Genomic DNA, 19,417 nt, shown 5'->3' with positions numbered 1-19,417 from the left:
CCACTGATTGCTTTCTATTGTCTCTGTAATTGACATTAAGTGAGGTGTCTGCAAAGAAACAGTCATTCCCTCTGTTTGGGTAATATGAGATGAGCAAACATGCTGTTTGCCTCGAGAGACAGATTACAAAGAGTATGTATGTCAGCTGTGTTTTAGACTGGCTGTAAACTTACCTTTCTATTGCAGTAATATTATAAATACGTTGTAGAAAAAGCCCAAAACAAAACAGACCCCCAAACCCAAACCAACAGATTTCAACAGGGCACTGGGGCCTTACAAGTGGTCTAAATATAGCACAAATGTTTTGGGAGTGTGTGTGTGTGTGTGTGTACAAAATAAGAGGAATCCATGATCGGAGGAATAATGACCCTACCTTAAAATTTTTGAAATGCTCTTGCTCTTTGGTATGTTTGACATTTTTTTAATTATTCTTACTGTGTTTTGAATGGGTAAATATCTGTAGAGATTAATATTCAGAATAAGATCATTAAAATTTACTGAACGTATGATGGTTAACCCAGCATGATCTTGTCCTATTGATGTATTAATTTTGATTTGGTAAGTGTATTTTGAGTATGTTGTTTTAGTGTTCTTTGTGTGCTAAATACTTGCTTGCTCAGATTAAGCCAGGTATGTAACATTCTTTTGAACGTTTTACAGAAACAAGAGGGAAAAGAGAAAAAGAAAGAGAAACAAGAGATGATCGTGACTATGACCAAGAGCAGAGTACCTCCAGGGACCACAGGGATGACAGAGAGTCTCGTGATGGAAGAGACCGGAGGGACGCGAGAGACACCAGAGATCGGCGGGAGCCGCGGGAATCCAGAGATACTCGAGACTCCAGAGACACGCGGGATTATAGCAGGGACACCAAGGACAGCCGTGACCAGAGGGACTCGCGCTCCACGCGAGACTCCCATGACTACAGGGACAGAGAGAGTCGAGATGCCCATAAAAAGGATGACCAGTATCAGGATGACTTGCGTAGCTATGGGAGATCCCATGGCAGAGAGGAGAGCTCTCGTGCTGAAACAAGGAATGACTCCAGAAGTGACTCCAGAAATGAGAGCAGAAGTGATAGAATTGGCAGAAGTCGAGGCCGAGGTCCAGAATTATCTGACAAAGGTATTGTGTAATTTAAAAAATTCATGTGTCCCTATCATTGAAGACTGAGGATTTGCATTCATACTGCTTTGTTTGATATTTGATATGCAAGTACTGCCAAATAGTTCATGCTTTTAAAGCTGTGTTCAATTCTGTTGTCATTAAATTAAAACTGTTGTTGAAATTTATAGCACTTCTGTCTTCTCCATTCAATAAAGTGGCATAACATTGGTATTCTGCCATCCCATTTTAAAACAAAGCCTAACCCTTACATCACTCTGTTTAATGTTTCTGCAGCCCTAGGTTTTCCCATTGGCTACAAATACAAGATGCTGATCTGTAGTGGAAAATTCATAGGTGGTAGTGCATCTCAGAGCACTGGGCAGTAGGTTTCTTATGCTCTTTCAAAAACAACTGCATGGTGTGTGGTGCCTGGAAACCATTTCTCACACACACCCACCTCTCCCTGCTTCACCACCCTGCCCCATCTGCTTTCCAAAAAGTGTGACTTTATTCTTTAAAATGGTTTCTGAAGTCTGATGCATTAATAATAATAATTATAAAAAACAACAACTTTTAATAATCTATAATTTATTTTGCTTTTTCAGGCTTGTTGTAACATTTTCATTGGGGAAATTATGTGCAGTTTTTACAGGAGAATGATCACTGCTTTCTCTGCCTATTTTTTGCTGCACTATTAGCTTACAGCCTATTCAGAATAATTGTGAACTGGCTTTTGGACTGATCCTTCTAGTCAGGAGACCTCATACTATGACCAGGGCATGAGGATTCAGAAAGTCTTGATTTTGCAGTTTGCAAATAATAACTTTAAACAGTTAAAACATATGAAATTTGAGTTGTTGGCTAAGTAGAGTTTGATGTTAAAATCTTCAGCCCATGAACAGCTAATTTATTAGATGTTAGTACATCAGTATCAGTTGGTATAAAATATCAGTGGATTTCCTCACATGTGGAAGCTCATGTTTTGTGTTGCTCCATGTCCATTAGGAAGTCGGGGGACCAGAGGATCCCAAGCTGATGGTCACAGCAGTAGTGGGAACTACCACGACAGCTGGGAATCGAGGAGTAGCTATGCTGATCGGGATCGCTATGACAGTCGCGATCAAGCAAGGGACTCGTCCTTTGAGAGACGACACAGTGAACGGGATAGGCGTGACAACAGAGAAAGAGGTATTTTAATGCCTGGTTTTACTCATTCATGTATGAATGTGTGTGTTTCCCTCCTTTTTCTATCTTGTTCTGCCCCCATACCAATTCAGAAATAGCTCATCTGACACCACACACTGACACTACTCCTATCCTTTACATAAGATAACTTCTGTTGAAAGATCATTCATTGGCAGTGTATGCATGAATGCTGTCACCTTTTCTCCAGCCCTATGGCTAGGTTTTGGCATCTTCTGTGTTTATTCATCCAAGTATTATTAAAAAAACTAAACTTCAAGGGATCTCATTGTACAACTCCATTGCCTCCTCCTCCACTTCGTGGTTCACAAGCATGTTAAGCTTAGAGTCATGATTGCGTTTTGTTACTGATTCTGTTTGCCTGTATAGAAACATTATGTTTTTGTTCTGTAAATTGCTTGAGTGTGTTTTGGAGAAAGCCTAAACTAGAATGACAATTATGGACTACTTGCTACTAAAGTAAGTGACAGTTTAAATTTATGCTTAATTCAAATATTTATTGTCTGGGAAGTTGAATAGTGATGAGTGCTTTGCTATTGTCAATAATTATTAACTAAGCGTTGATACAGATACCAATGATCAGGAAAACAGCGTGCAAGACCAAGACTTATTTTGACATAGTATGCAAGATGTCAGACTTCTGTACCAGAAAGTGCACGGTGTTGGCTTGAAGGAGCTTAGGACCAGCTTACACTCTGGAATATATTTGTATTGCTCACCAATTAAGAGAACAGGAGGAGTTAGGGAAATGAAAATAGCGTGAAAATTGAAAGAGGAGCTGTGAAGACTAAACATGAAATTACAGTGGGTTATTTTCTGCCTTGAATTTTGATTTACAGGTGACAGATACATTCTAGCTGCTGTGTAATTTCAGTTTTTCAAAGAGCTATTTTGTATGCCACTTCAAAAGATACTTTTTAGCCTATTGAAACAGATCTGTTGTGGCTTGTTCCTGTGAAAGGCTCTGCTTCGGATTCTTTCTCATCTTCAAGGCAGGATTTCAAGAGACCTAAACTCCAGGCTTCCTTTTTCATGTCAGCTGAAAAATCCTGAAGACTGAACATGTCCTGGGGGTTGGCTTTTGCAGTCTGGCTTTCATCTTTTTCACCTCCCCAGCCCAAATAAATCATACAGATATATATAGTATAATTCTGTACTCTTCATATCTTAGCAGGTTTTTAATTTATTAAGAAAAACAGCAAACATCCACCCCAAAAAAAACCCAAAACAAAACCCCAAACCAACAGAAAAAAAAAGTTAGAAATAAAAGCATGCAATGACTACAAAATAAATTTCTAGGAGGGAAGTTGCTTTGAATGGGTTGTGTTTCCCTTTGGGGGGAAAAATAGAGAGCATAAATTCAAAATTTGTTGTCTTCTTCCTTAAAAACTGAGATCACTTTTTGTAGTAGTAAGTCCTCAGATTTACAATTCAAGACAGTTTCCCTAATTAGACTGCAGTTTTAGTGTCTGTCATTCTGAGAAAAATTGAGATATATTTTGATTCTGTGATATCCAAGGAGTATGATTTTTAAATGCAAGCTTGCAAATTTGAGCTGTCTTTATTCAACTAAGGCAAATATGCGAGTGTTTCAAACAACCACTGGAGCAGTACTTCAAAAAATGAAGTCACATAAGAAGTGCTGACTAGCTGCATTTAATTGTGTAATACACTTGCAGTGTTTGATTCACATAAGACTTTCATGTGGATGTTTTGTCACCAAAACTGACATAACAAATAGGAGTTGCAGAACTTCTTTATAAAAATCTAATACTTGGTATGCAGAGTAAATCATATTACAGTGCTGTAGGCCCCATTAAAACATGTGAAACCTGTTCACAGAACCGATTGCGTGGATTGATGGTTTAGCTTTTTAAAAAGGCAGAAATGTCACTCAGCTTTGCTTTTAATTTTATGTGGTAACAGGGGAGCACTAAATCATTGTTAATTCACTCAAGGATGAAAATTGATTAAACTGATGGAAATGCACGTTTTATTGATTTAGTTCTGTCCAAACTCTGCCCGCTCACGCCTAGTGGACATTGTCTCAATTTACAGCAAAGTGCACTCAGCCTCAGAGTAATGGACCGAGAAATACCAATCTCTGTTCATGCCCTTTTTTCCCTCTTTTGTGTTGTGTTCTTCTATATATGTTGTAGGAAAATAGTTGTATTGATTTGTTGTGGCTCAAATACTACTAATGTGAGCATAGAAATTGCTATGAAGTAGTCAAAACTTACAGAAATGCTCAAAAATATCCAAAATACCATGAAGAATACATAGATAAGGCTGTGGCAAATGAATACAATTGGACAAATCAGATTTCACTATCCTTCTGGATCAGTCATTTTCTACATGTTTAGTTTTCCCTCTGACTCTAATCCACTGTCTGAACAACAGGAAACTCAGATTCTAAACTGTAAGACTCTGCAATGAGCACAATTTAAAACTTCTGGCAGCTCTGCTTCCCCTATCTCATCCTTGCCTCTCCCTATCTTGTAGATTTGGTTGTGTGTTTCTGTGCAGGGATCTCGTCTGTGATGAGACAAGCCAATATTTCTAATTTTGCAGAAACTTTTATTCTGTGTTGTAAACAGCTTGAATCCTTGTAAAGTACTTGATTCCTAATAGATTTAGGAAGTAAAATCTTTGTACAGAAGTCTTAACATATCTTATGCATGCATTCCCTCTCAGCTTTTTAAGATTTTATACCAGATTTGGAATCACTGAGTAATGCTATAGTAATAGCTACATTGTGATGCATACATTTGTCTTTTGAAGCTATTCAGAAAAATCCAATAAAAAAGTAAAGATTTTTTGGCAACTTTCGGTTTAGTAGGCAAAGCCCTCTTCCTCAATGTTGAAAACTTCTTTCAAAATTAGTTCTGCTTTTTGTCTTCCTTCCTCCCCAAAGGGAATATTCAAGTTTCTGCAGGGAGTTGCTTTTCATTTAATGCAAACCAAGATCTAGATTGTCAAGACAAAGGCTCTTTTTTTATTAGTGCAGGGGAAGCTGTGTATATCTGTTCAGCACTTGGCAATCAAACCTGCTTGTGTTTGCAGATCAGAGAGCAAGCTCGCCGGTACGGCACCAAGGACGGAGTGACGATCTCGAGCGGGATGAGAGGAGAGAGGAGCGAAGGGTGGATCGCTCTGATGACAGAAGAGATGAAAGGGCCCGGGAGAGAGAGCGAGAGAGGGAGAGGGACCGAGAGAGAGAAAGAGAAAGAGACCGGGAAAGAGAGAGGGAGAAAGAAAGAGAGTTGGAACGAGATCGTGCTCGGGAACGGGAGAGGGACAGAGAGCGGGACAAAGACAGGGAGCGTGAGCGGGACCGAGACAGAGACCACGACAGGGAAAGGGAACGAGAGAGGGAGAGGGAGAAGGAGCGGGAGCGAGAGCGGGAGGAACGAGAAAGGGAGCGAGAACGAGAGCGAGATCGGGAGCGGGAGCGCGAAAGGGAGAGAGGTCGAGACAGAGACAAAGAGAGAGACCGCCAGAGAGACTGGGACGACAAAGAAAAAGGAAGGGAAGACCGCAGGGATAAGAGAGAAGATATTCGAGAAGAAAGAGGCTCAAGAGATGTCCACGAGGAAAGAAAATCCAAGTGAGTGAATCTAAATGTTACTTCAGTCAAAGAAAAAAAATGGTAGTCTTTTACTGCTGAATTTGGTAAGTTAGTAGGCAGGGGAGTATCTTAAGGAAGAAGACAACCTATTTATGCATAGGCTTGGTGTGGGACTGTCTCCCCTGCATCTGTGTGGCACATGCTGGTAGACCCCAAATTGGTACTATGCTGGTGAAGTTATTCCAGTGTTTTGTTAGTGCTGAATCATGGAACTGCTCATGAGCTAAGAGTTGAGTCTGACAATGTAATTTTCCCTTTTATGTATGCTTGCATTGTCTTGCCTTTAATAATACAGTCTCTAATGGAAACATAGTAGAAAACTGTAGTACATTATGAAGTCTGAAATTCAAATAGCAGCCATTTGGGTCAGGGTTTGTTGACTTTGTACTACCAAATTTCCAGCACTGGAAGGCTACCAGTGAAGGCATGAAAAATATCCTCAGTGTTGTCTTGTGCTTCCTTTAAGTGCATAGCTGTTACTTGGAATGGCAACTTAGGAAACTACAGAACTTCATGACATCTTTAAATGTCTTCTGTATGAGGTGCTTAGACTTCAGGAATTGTATTGATGATAAACTCAAAGCGTCCTAAAGAAATTTGATGGTTCATGTTCCTTTTGCAGGAAGCGTCACAGAAACGAAAGCAGTCCAAGTCCCCGTCAATCACCCAAACGTCGCCGTGATCATTCTCCTGATAGTGATGCCTACAACAGTGGAGATGATAAAAGTAAGTGGGAGTGAGCTCTCTCTGCAGCTGGGCACAGGTTATCCTCTGCCTATGGAAAATAACTTGCAATTTTAAACACATAAAACATGGGGAAAGTTTTATAACTGTTCTCCATATTTTTATGAGCACTACAATTTTTCTTCATCTTTATTTGTCATTTATCTTCATTTTGTCACTATGTGCTATGTCTACAAGGTGATAGTGGCTTCCACATCTTCTGTGTAAGGTGCATGTTTACCAAATTGGAAATTGTCTTTTGCTGCTGCAGCAGTAGAAAAACCTAAGAAATCTAACTGAAGTAATGGGCTATGTGTTTTAATGGATACTTATTTTTGGCATGCAGAAGACAGCAAATGCTCACATGTTCTTCCTACACAATAAAGGCTATGAAAAAATGTTCTTCTTAAAACAGGATGTTCTTTTTCTCATTTCCTTCTCATTTTGCAGATGAAAAGCACAGACTCCTGAGCCAGGTTGTGCGGCCACAGGAATCCCGGTCATTGAGCCCCTCTCACGTCACGGAGGAGCGGCAGAGTCGCTGGAAAGAAGAAGAGCGAAAATCGGACAGAAAGGAAAGTTCCCGACGCTATGAAGAGCCAGAGTTTAAAGAGAGAGTTTCTTCAGCAGATAAGCAAAGAGAGCAGCCAGATGCTTCAGAAGGTTCCCGGTCCAGGGTTCAGGAAAATCTTGGACACCGTCCTTCTGAAGAAAGAGATGCTTCTGATAGAATGCATGATGACAGCAAGAAGAAATCTAAGATACAGAAAAAGACCACAAAGAAGAAGAAAGACGATGACAGTGGGGTGGAAAGGTACACTAATGAACCAGCAACCGAGGAAAGCCAGGTCTTTTCCCCTAAGAAAGGTCAAAAAAGAAAAAATGTGGAGAAAAAACGGAAGAGATCCAAGGGTGATTCTGAAGTTTCTGACGAAGAAATTGTTCCACATCATAAAAAGAAAAAAGGCCCAAGAACCCCTCCTGTAACTAAAGAAGAACTGATTGAAGCACCACCTGAGAAAGCAGTGGCAGAAGCCCCCACGAAAAGAGAAGATACAACATTTAGTGACTGGTCAGATGAAGATGTTCCTGAACGTGGTGACATTGTTGTTCCAGAAAGAACCGCTGACGATTCCCACAGAAAAAATCACAGGACGAGGGTAGAAAAGGTGGAAGCCCCTCATGTTACTATAGAGGATGGAGCACACCGTAAGCCTGTGGACCAGAAGCGCAGCAGCAGCCTCGGCAGCAATCGGAGCCACGCCTCCAGCAGGCTCAGATCCCCCTCCAATGAGTCAGCGCATCGCAGTGGAGATGATCAGACTGCACGGAAGAGGATCCTGCACAGTAGCTCTAGGGACAGGGATAGGGACAGGGACAGGGAGAAGAAGAGCTTAGAAATCACTGAAAGGAAGTCCCGAATTGATCAGCTGAAACGAGGGGAGCCCAGTCGCAGCACATCTTCAGGTAATGAGTTATATTTTAGTGACACTGACCTATCATTCTGTGTCCAAGTCCCAAATTGTTCTTCATGGCTCTAATTAGTGTGATAGGAGAGGGAGGTCCTGTCTGCATTTCACTGTAAAACTAGAATGAATTAAGGTTTCTGCAAGTGTTAATATATTTGAAAAGCTGATTCTCAGTGGGCAGGATTACCATTTTGTTTACACCAAAACATTCAGTTGGATTTGGTTCATGCTGTCTGGGGAAGAAAGTAAATTGTAGGACAAAAAAACCTCACAGAGAAAATGCTTGTGCTAACAGAACATTGAGGTAATTTTATCATCTAAATAATGTTCTTCAATTCGTTATTAGGGTTAATTTTGGTATAGAAATTCCTGAAATTATGCAAAATTACGTACATATTTTATGGTTCCTGTTAGGCATACTTTTAATGCACATGGAAATCATCTTCATTGCAAATCAGAATTGTCACAATTTTTGTGTGTAGTTGCTGTGAAAAAAACAATAGGTAAAATATTTTAAAACTGAAACAGCATCAATACAAAAATATTTTCTTCTGAAAGCATTTTGGTTCTCTGTTCTTCTCATGGTTACATGCCTGAAATTATTTTTCTGAATTCATCATTTGTTAACTAAGGCATTTGTAACTTTTAAAAGACATGTTATAAAAATTTGGAAGTGGCAAAAGTTACTTTGTGTTTTTAAGTAAGGTTAAATCTTCTAAGGCAATGTGAAAGCATTGTTAATTTGATGATGCTTCTTTTGAGAAGTATATTTTCATTCCTGAATCTTTAAAATGCTTTGGTCTAGAAAAATGGTATTACGTTTTTGTGTCATAGTCATGCTTATATATATAATCTTTTATCCAGATCGTCAAGATTCAAGAAGCCACAGCTCAAGAAGAAGTTCCCCTGAGTCAGATCGTCAGGTTCATTCCAGATCTGGGTCCTTTGACAGCAGGGAAAGGCTCCAGGAGCGAGATCGACATGACCACGATCGGGAACGAGAGAGAGACAGGCGAGAGGGGAGGCAGAGGGACTGGGACCGAGATGTGGACAAGGACTGGCCGAGGAGCCGGGAGCGAGACAGACTCAGGGAGCGAGAGAGGGACAGGGAGAAAAGACGGGAGCTGGAGAGAGAGAGGGACCGGCAGCTGCCTGATCCTGCTGAAAGGGAGAGAGAGAGAACTCTTGACATCTCCTCTCAAAAGGAATCAACAAAGCACAGTGAAACAAAACTGGACAGAGATCACGAAAAGGAGTTTGATGGTGCTTGCCGGGACTCAGCGGCTTCAGAGAAGGAGAAAACAGACAAAGATTTAGGACCTTCACAAGGCTTTGAAGATGGAAATGAGGCCGAAAAGGTAGAGAGTCTAGAAGGTGAGCTATTCTGGGAAAGAACCTGGACTAACAAGTGTATTATTCTTTCTCTTTTAGCATAGTGCTAAGTAGAATAATTTTTTACGGAAAAGCTTATTGACTTCAGCTTCTCTGCTGTGGAAGCAGACAGTGAGAGAAATCTGATGAGCATCTTTCTTATTGTTAGTTATGTCAGTGCTGTTTCTTAATTTCTAGAGAAGTCTTGAGGCAAAGAAGCATAAATTATCCGAGCTAATTTCACAAAAATGCAATGATTCTGAATAAGCAGTTTACTAAAAGATAACACCAAAATTTAATTGCCTTGTTATATCATTTTAAGATCTATTTCTTATTTTGGGAGTGACAGGTAATGAGTGAAAAAGAAAGAATGTGGACTTGGAACTGTTTCTTAGGGGTTTTTTTCTGCCAGAGCCCAATTATCATAGAATTATTTGTCTGATTAGTAGGTGAAACATATGTATGACTTGGCACAATGGTCCCAAAATAACTTTCCTGAGGTAATCTTACAGATCTTTCCAGATCTAACCTTATCTGAGGTGATCTCAGTAATATCAGCTGAAAATGCAACTTTGTTTTACTGGCCCTAATGATACTGGGGTAAGTGTGCTTAGAAAGGGGCAAGCACTGACAAATTCCTAGCAGTTTGTTACTTGGATTAGAAGCTTGAGCTTTGCAAGAACAGAGAGTTGGGAAGTGCTTTTACATGAACAACATAAAAGAAAGAGTCTAAATCCAGAGTAAATGGTGTATGTTATGGTTATGCTCATTGTGTTTGCCGTTCTTAGTAAGAATTACCTGTAGTGTTCATTGTTGATTTGGGCAGTTAAATCAAATGCTGTCTCAAGAGCATGGTGAGGAATATTTAGTACTTAGGTCTTGTACCTGATTACTCACAAAGTGGTCTTTAGAGGTGAGAGATCCTGTTGGGAAAGTTTCATTTAAGGAGATTATCTTCCACTCCTTCCGGTGGAGTGGAAGCACTTGACAAAGATAGTATTTGAAATGAGCCTGGAAAAGCCTGATTTTGCTACAATAGACAGAATTAACTGTTTTTAAACTAGAGGAAAAGCATGGTGTGATAAATCTGAGGGTACCATGTAACTTGAGAAAAGAGGTCATGAAAGGCCATTCTTGGGTGCATGACTTGTTTCCAAGGGGGCATCTATAACCATATAGGCTGTGCATGTTAAATGTGTTCTTAGGTCTAGCCTTTCAGTTTTGTGATGTATGCTTTTGTCTGTTTTTCAAAGGTTATATTCTAAATTCTCTGCAGGTTATCATCTGTAGGGTGTTATGGTATATTTAGGATTTCTTATTTTTTTTTAGGAAAATCTATTTTGTAAAATATTAGATGGCATTCCATTTTATTAAAACATTGTATATAGCATGGTTATGATTTTCTAAGGTTTACTATACTTCATTATCTTCATTACTTTGTAACTCGTCTTTACATTGCTCCATTCAGTTGAGCTTTTAATGCAGAATTAATATATAAGTACAATTCCACATAAGAGTCATAAAAGATAGTCTAGAAATTATCAAATTTTTACTTGAAATTCAAAATACAAAATAATTTTTAAAAATTGCACATTGAGAACTATGAATTGTATTATTTTAAATTTCTTATTACAGTAAATTTTTGATGGGTCCAGGCACATAGCACTGGTGAGCTAGTGTATGTGGTATATCAGTGTGGATGCAGCAGATGGATCTTACAGGCAGTGAATATTTAAAGTTATAAGACACAAAATGAAATCTAGTGTGGATCACCTTATTCTCCTTTCTAAAAAGGAAAAACTTGTTAGAAAACTTATTAGATGGGCTGATTTTAGGAAGGTATGTGGTATTTACTTGGGCAAATTACTGTTGTATATTGTCTTAGCAAAATATTTCAGGATATTACTAAATTATCTTAATGTTTTGAACTTAATGTGTTTGCTTTAGGAGTGGGCTTAAACAATACCTAAGATGCTATATGCTTCCTCCAGAGCATTGCCAGATGGTCTGAGTAGTTTGTTTATGCTCTACTGGTTTGTCTTTTACTTGCTTTTTCCTTGCTGATTTTTAGGTTAGTTGAGGTTGCTATTTTTTTTTCCCTCACAAAAGCAAGCTGAAAATAACCCCAAAGAACAGGTGGGGAACTTAAACTGGAAGCAGTTTCACTCTGGCTGAGGGAGCTGGAGGGTATCAGAATAGTCATTCACAGAGGAGGATCCCTGTCAATTCTGTGCAGTTTGTGTGTCACAGCTCATTGTTAGTACCCATGTTGGAGAATCATAATAAAGCCTGAGTTTGGAGCAATGGAATTTTTAAGTGCTTGAGTCAGATCTTTCAGTCTTGGAGGTGAGAGGATGTCCCTTTTGTGAACTGCAGAATTCAGTGTTTGAGTGTCTTGTGTTCACAGGTCCTAAGAAATGTTTCCACATTAAGCACATGTATTTGTGTGTGCAGATAGTATGTGGATGGAAAGGAGGGTAATAACAACTAAAAGAAGTTTGACATGGCTTTCTAAAAGCTCTTCTTGTGACTGCTACAAAGAATCTAAAATTCTGTACATATTGTTTCATTCAGGATACCTGTTACCTTTTGTATTTTGGAGTTTTGTTACTTATTTTAGGGCCTTTGGACTGAATCCTGATTTTAGATTAATATGTTAAAGCATCTGAAAGACTTTGTGGCAGTAACTTAATTTTTTATAAACTATTTATTATTGTAAACTTCATGTCAGATATCAGATCATCAACATGTATGTTGTGAAAATGGCCTTCTGTGAGTAGTTTGACTAATACTGCACCAAAAAATTGACCAGTGTATGTAAAATTCAAACTGCTGCATTGTATATGGGAGGTATAACTTCACTGTTTCTCTGGGTTAATACCAGTTTTTATGTTGAATATACTTGTTCTTAAAAGCTAACAGTTAATTTTGCTAAGCCTTTTGTCTTCAGACAGTGTACAGCATGTTTAGAAAACAAATATGATTGCTTTAAGCTACAGTATGTATCTGTCTCTGCAGGAGGAGAGGATGAGGCAAAGACTAATGATGTGCAGTCACTGGGGTCTGGTGCTGGAGAATACGAGCCTATCAGTGACGATGAACTGGATGAAATTCTGGCAGGTGATGCTGAAAAGCGTGAGGATCAACAGGAGGATGAGAAGATGCCTGGTAAAAGTATATCAACCCCCTTTTGTGATTATTTGAATATAAAGATTAGATCCGTGTGCACATAATGCTGTTGTGATGTTGACAGTATTTCTGAATTAGGAGTGCAGTCTGTGAGCAGATTCTGTCTGTACTTGAATGCTTTCCAAGTGCATTGGGAAGAATGGAATTGCTTAATTGTCCTAAGTTCAATTGGGTAATCTGGGCTCTGTGAACTACCTTTCTGAGCATTTAATTTGAATCCATCTTAGCATGTTCAGTTGTACTGTGACTTTTCTGAATGCATAAAGAATATCTCCAAACCTGCTGGCTAAGCAGGATCTGAGCAACCTTTCACAAAGGGATTGCAATAAAAATAAATCAGAATACTAGGCATGGGTTGAATTTTTTTAAATCCATATAGCTTTTTATTTCTATTTCTTTTTGTATTTCTGCCATTTTCCACCCATCCAAGTGAGTTTTGACAATCTTACATGAAAGGTCCAAGAGGTCTGCAGAACACAGTTTGTCTAATATATATTGCTTTCAGGAGATAGCTGTGTGCACGCATGTGAAATTCATCAGCTGTAGTAAGGGGTGGTGATGTGATAACTCATTCTCTGTCAATGTTTTTGCAGATCCAGTGGATGTTATAGATGTAGACTGGTCCAGTCTTATGCCAAAGCAGCCAAAAGAACCACGTGAGCCTGGAGCTGCGCTCTTAAAATTCACACCAGGTGCTGTTATGTTGAGAGTTGGCATTTCCAAGCGATTGGCAGGACCAGAGCTCTTCACCAAAATAAAAGAGACATGCCAGAGAGTGTTGGAAAAACCTAAAGGTAACTTCTGCGGGGATTAAACTGTCTTTTTGGTGTAGTGAAAAAGTCCTTATGAAATATGTTGATTACTTTAGGTTTCAAAGACCACAGAAAGTGTATAATCAGTATTGTGTGAAAATTACAGAAATGTGATACAGCATCATGTTAGTCAGATTAGTGTTTTGATTTCAGCAATGGTGAGGAAGTCTAGACTGATAAACAAAACAAAATTGATTTTATCTTAGTAGAATATTCGTTTTGTGAGACCATTCATGCTTTCCTAGCCTACAGTGTATTAGCAGTTTCTTAGAGAGCTAAATATCTTTTCCAGTGAACTGTATTATTACATAGTAGTAGTATTTCAAAAAAGAAACAAGATTTCTTATTTTCATTCTAAGAATCCTTTCTAGAATTCATAGATAGGGGATTTGGATCAGAATGAAGGCACTAAGTTAAATATGTATATTATACCTCTACTAAAAGTGGGAAATACAATAATTTACAGGTTTGGAATTTGAACAAAATGTATGTCATAAGACAGGCATGACAAATGGCATAGGTATCAATTGTACTATTGCTGTTTATTACAGTTCTGAGTGTTAGCAGGGCGTTTCCATGAGAAGGAGTACTCATTTTTCTCTTTCACGTCTCAGAAACTAGTTGAGCTGCTTGCAACAACTTGCATGGCAGAATGGTTCTTCTGGGACTATGAAACATTTGCTTTCTATAAGACCTCTATGCAAATGGTTGCAGGATCTAAATGTTAGAAAATTGTGGCTTATAAATAATAGTATCTGTGGAGCTTATGTTTTAACTCAGTAAATTCCAGTTCTTAATTTGAAACAATGCCTTTCACTTTACATTATTCTTTGTGCAGTGGTCTTGTTCTGAGAACCTCACAGTCTCAGATAAGTAGGGTGCAGGGGGGGGAATATCCAAAACTTTTAGCTGTGCTGATCTCCATCTTAAGCCATTTAAATTACTTAACTGTATGAATTGTGAGCTATTACCCCTGCTTCTACATTTTTTTTTAATCAAATGAAACACTGAGTCTTCCTGAGCATACAAACTGATATAGTCAAGGTATGAACTGTGTCTCTCTCCCTGTGAGCTTTAATTTCACTGTATTCTTCAACAGTTCTTACCAGGGATTCCTTGCAACAGCAATTGCACTGCAGGATCACTCCACATGGCTGTTTGAAATGATTCCCGAATTGATCTCACCAACCTCTGCATGCTTCCCTAGAAATAAAGTCCTTAGTGATGATAGGAGGCTCTCCAGCACTGCCTTTGGACTGTCTTAAGTATACTTGGAGTCAGCAGAACTTTGCTCTGGAAGGATAGGGGATTTGGAGTGCCTCTCTTGATTTCCCTGTGGTGTGTGTGTGCAGTCTCACACATCAGAGTTTTACACTGCCAGTAGGCTTTCAAGTGTATGCACTTCCTCTGCAATCTGCCAGGTGAATGTTCTCTGTGCAGAGATTACACAGCCCCAGCACATGTAGTCTAAAGAAAGGCACAAATACAGTGCTCTGAAAACTGAATGAATCTGGGCTAGGTGTGCTCAGTGTAACAGTGCAAGTGTAGCATTTTCACACTAGACTTCATGATTGTATAGTTTGTCTCCCTGTCTTATTCCTGAGGTTGGTGTTTCCATCTTTGTTCTTGTTGAGGAATAAATTGAAATATTTCTCGTAATACTATTAAATGCAGAAAGTAGGGAAATGATGTCTTGTTTCAGGGCGTGCTTTTTAAATTATTTTTTCTTTGGAACCAAAAATCTGTAGTATGTGATGTGATGGTATTGAGATTTTTAGCTGACTTGCCGTCTATTATATGCAATTGTTCCTCTAAGGATAGGGCATGCTTACTTGCAAGATATGCTCAGCAAGCATCTGGCATCTGAGAAGACTCTGCAAGCTGTCCATGTTACCTTTGAAGTGGCCTTTTTGTGTCTTGTCATTTATTTCCATTTGTTGATTGTCCATTGAGGTTGTCTTTGACTTCAGAGCAGTTCTCTTTAACCTGCCCTTCATTTCATGTAACTTTCTTGTTTCTTTACACCTTGTTTAAAAACTACTGAGTTTCATCCATGTTCTAAGAGGTTTAAAAAAATGCATCTTTGCCCTCTTCTGTGTTCATGCTGCCAAGCTGCTGAAGCAGTCTTTGCTTTTGCCTTTTTTTTTTTTTGCTTTGCTGTATTTTCCCAGGGTTCTTCACATCGTGAGTGAGGTGTTAAATTCTCTGCTGAACACCCAGCTTTACTATATAGAGGCAGCTGGATTGGATCAGCCATGTATCTTTCCAGCTTTTTGTCTATTACATGACAGTCTTCCTATTTATTGTAAAAGGGCTATAAATCAAGGAGCTCTGGTCTAGCCCTGTGTGCTCTTTTAGTCTTTGCATTTCATAGAAACAGGCTTGTTGCAGGGCAAGATTCACCTCACAGCCATCTTTTCTAAAAGTGTTCTTTCTGCGCACTGTTTCTTCTGGTTGATGTGTTGAAGGACTGGTCCTGTCACCTTGAGTTCTGTTAAATGCTTTAGGTGAGCCAGTAGGAAGGGGTAGTCCATTGGCAGCTGCTGACTTGTTCTCCAGGTTCATCCACCACAAATGAAAAAATTATTCTAGATAGTTGTGTTTCACTTCTGCCTAGCCATACAAAAACAGTGTTGACACTAGCACAGTTACCTGATGTCTTGCAAAGTGAAACTTGGGCTACTTTATGATTAATACAAGTGGTAAGCAAACACCTTTTGTCCATCGCACGTCTTCTGTCCAAAGCTGTCACTTGACTTTTAGGCTTCCCAGTGATTGCTGTCTCAATATTGCTTTCCAGTGCTGAAACTAAATACAAGGCTATCCATCCTTCCTTTTCCATGGTGAAGGATTTATTAGTGTTATTTTATAAACTCAAATACTTTTTTTTACCAAACCTTGATATTGTTTAGAAGGCAGAAATACAAATAGTAAAAACGTTAAGAAAATTCATATGATTGTATGGTGCTGTTCAAAAATACCATGTGTACATTAATCTCTGCAAATCTCAATTCTTTCTAGATGCAGAAAACCTTTTTGAGCACGAACTGGGAGCACTGAACATGGCTGCACTTCGGCGGAAAGAAGAGAGAGCAGGTCTTCTCAGCAATCTGGGTCCGTGCTGCAAAGCACTCTGCTTCCGCAGGGATTCTGCAATTCGGAAGCAGCTCATGAAGAATGAAAAGGCAAGTGGTTTGCTGACAGTGCTGGGGCAAAGTGTGGGAACACAGATGCCCCTAAGCAGAGCTTTTCTCTGAGAGATAATTTTTGTGTGTGCTGTTCTGAAGGAGATCTAGTCCTTTAAATAATAAACTGACTTTTATTTAGAGAGGTTGCCAGGTATTTATTTTTTATATAAAATGAGAGCTTAATTTAAATTTGAGACTAGAGCTAGTTCCTGTTTCTTATCATTTTGGTGTTTAAATTCTGGAGATGCATTTTCTATATTTAGAGTATACATAATAAAAATAATTAGGCAAAATATTATTTCAAAGGTAACTGTTGAATGACTTTCTTGTTTAAGATTCCATGTGCTTTTATAAGAATTGTAAGAATCCAAGTTAAAACTAAAACTTCTGCAGTGGGTTTTATGATTTTGTATGCTAGTAGAAAAATCATTAATTCTCCAGGTCTTTTCTAGTGATATGATTAGTATGATTTAACCTGTAATTATTGAGAGTACTTGAGGTTAATTTCCCAGCTTGCATATTAAAAGACATTGTTTTCAGTTCTTCCTTTTTTAAAATTCCATTTCCAATTTCAACAGGGTGCAACAAAACAAACTTACACAAATTCTGCAGCAATGGACAGCGACTTGTTACGGTTGAGTCTACGGTTATTCAAACGAAAGACTGTGTGCCAGGTTCCTGGGCAGGAAAAGACAGAGGACAGCAAAATTCCACAGCCAGCTCTCCAGCAGGAAGTGTGTGTGACTTGAGAAAATGGCTGCAGTGGCACTTCCTTGATTTTGAGTTGATTTCTTGCTACCAGTGTTGGTGTTGCTGTTTAGAACTGGTGGTTGTAAAGCGGCTCTAGAAGATGAAAGGAAATATTCCATTTGTACACAGTTAAAAGTATTGGTTTTAGATGTGAATAGGAGTGAAAAATTGAGACTTCTGTGTGGAGGTCTTCGCAATTTTTGTAATATTGAACCTTACACTGTAACATAAACCTGTTTTATGGTGCATCAAGTGTAATAATGTGAAAATGTCTGGGTTTAGCAGTTTATAACATCAAATGATATTAAACTGAGGAAAACTGTCGGTGTCTCTTTTTCCTTATTATGAATGGGTATATCCACCACCACCTTGGTCCCTCAGTCCACTTCTGAAATTTGTTAAATAGCTTGAGTCTATTTGCCTTCTTTTTTCCAAATCCTCTTTCTTATAGTAGCCTCTGGTGTGGATTTGGATCAAACTCTAGCTCTTTTCCATCTTTAACGTAGGTTTTTAATGTAAAGGAAATTTCTTTTAATTCCTTCTGGACACAAAAACCTAGTCCAGTCAGTTAAGACTCCTTTTTTGTTGATTAAAGAGAAAGTTAAAAAAAAAATAAACAAAAAAAAAAAAAAAAAAAAGGCAAGCAAAAAAAAAAAGCTTGCAGAAATTATTTATGACCAGTTTTAGGTGTCTGTACTTATGGGACTAACTGCATTTTGGAAATGCTGCCTGCTTTCAAAGGGACTGACTGGTGCATATTGAAAAACATCTGAAGAGGAGCGCAGTCATTGGTCACAGCCAGCAGGGCTTTGTGTGGAAATTGCTTTTCAAATCTGATTTCCTTTTACAATAAGGTAACCCTACTTGGTTGGTCAAGGAAAGCCAGTTGATGTAATCTGCTTGGATTTCAGTAAAGTTTTTGTTACTGTCTCTCAAGTACCATTCTGGACAAAAGGGATCTCCGTGACACAGCTGGATAAGCACATCATGCGATAGGTGAGCAGCTGGCTCATGGATCAGGTACCCAGGGTTATAGTGAATGGGGTGACAGCAGAATGGTGACTGTCACTAGTGGGGCTCCATCCTCAGCCATGTGCTCTTCAACATCTTCATTAAGGGCTAACTAAGCTTCCCAGTGACACTAAGTTGGGAGGAACTCTTGATTCCCTGGAAGGCAAAGGGGCCCAGAAGAGAGACCTGGATAAATTAGAGATGGGCAATCACCACCCATGTGAAGTTCAACAAGAGCAAGTGCCAGATTCTGCACCTGGGATGGGACGGCCCTGGAAGTACAGACAGACTGGGGAATGAGAGGCTGGAAAGGAGCCCCATGGAAAGGGTCCTGGGGGCCCTGGTTGATGGCAGGTCAAGAGTGCCCTGGCAGCCAACCCTGTCCTGGGGTACATCAGGTACAGCATCACCAGCTGGACAAGGGAGGGGATTGTCCCTCTCTGCTCTGAGCTGGGGCGGCCTCACCTCGAGTGCTGGGGGCAGTTCTGGGTGCCACAATATTAGCAAGACATTCAACTATTAAAGAGTGTCTGAAATGAGGACAGTTAGGGAAGTGAAGGGCCCTAAGGGGGTGCCATAGGAGGAGCAGCTGAGGTCACTTTGTCCATTCAGCCTGGAGGAGAGCGGAGACATCGTTGTGGTTTTCAGCATCGTCAGAAGGGGAAGAGGAGGGGCAGGCACTGATCTCCTCTCTGGTGACCAGTAACAGGACCAGAGGAAACAGCATGAAGCTGAGATGGGAGGTTTAGGTTGGATGTCAGGAAAATATTCCTCACCCAGAGGGTGGTTGGGCACTGGAGCAGCTCTCTGGGGAAGTGGTCACAGCACCAAGCCTGACAGAGTTCAAGAAGCATTTGGACAAGGCTTTCAGGCATATGGTGTGATTCCTGGGGTGTTTTCTGCAGGGCCAGGAGTCTGACTTGGATGATTCCTGTAGGTTCCTTCAAACTCAAGACGTTCTGTGAT

At 39.5% G+C, this 19,417-nt stretch overlaps 1 protein-coding gene across 3 annotated transcripts in view; it reads left to right on the top strand.

Moving 5' to 3' along the window:
- ZC3H13 (zinc finger CCCH-type containing 13) overlaps positions 1-17,761 on the top strand; it is a 45,157-nt gene extending 27,396 nt beyond the window's left edge. For 2 of the 3 annotated variants that reach the window (XM_058044543.1, XM_058044551.1), the window contains exons 11-20: positions 661-1,125; positions 2,113-2,295; positions 5,374-5,917; positions 6,561-6,664; positions 7,112-8,128; positions 8,995-9,504; positions 12,520-12,675; positions 13,284-13,484; positions 16,524-16,687; positions 17,269-17,761. In XM_058044543.1, the coding sequence (XP_057900526.1) occupies positions 661-1,125; positions 2,113-2,295; positions 5,374-5,917; positions 6,561-6,664; positions 7,112-8,128; positions 8,995-9,504; positions 12,520-12,675; positions 13,284-13,484; positions 16,524-16,687; positions 17,269-17,439 (3,515 nt within the window). In that variant the 3' untranslated portion in view covers positions 17,440-17,761. The remainder of the gene's footprint in view (positions 1-660; positions 1,126-2,112; positions 2,296-5,373; positions 5,918-6,560; positions 6,665-7,111; positions 8,129-8,994; positions 9,505-12,519; positions 12,676-13,283; positions 13,485-16,523; positions 16,688-17,268) is intronic. The other variant, XM_058044560.1, reaches the window with a different exon arrangement.
- The last annotated feature ends 1,656 nt before the right edge of the window (positions 17,762-19,417 follow it).

Source organism: Melospiza georgiana, chromosome 2 (genome assembly GCF_028018845.1).
Source record: "Melospiza georgiana isolate bMelGeo1 chromosome 2, bMelGeo1.pri, whole genome shotgun sequence".
Classification (NCBI taxonomy): domain Eukaryota; kingdom Metazoa; phylum Chordata; class Aves; order Passeriformes; family Passerellidae; genus Melospiza; species Melospiza georgiana.
Note: the sequence above shows the minus strand (reverse complement) of the source record. Positions and strands in the feature narration are given on the sequence as shown.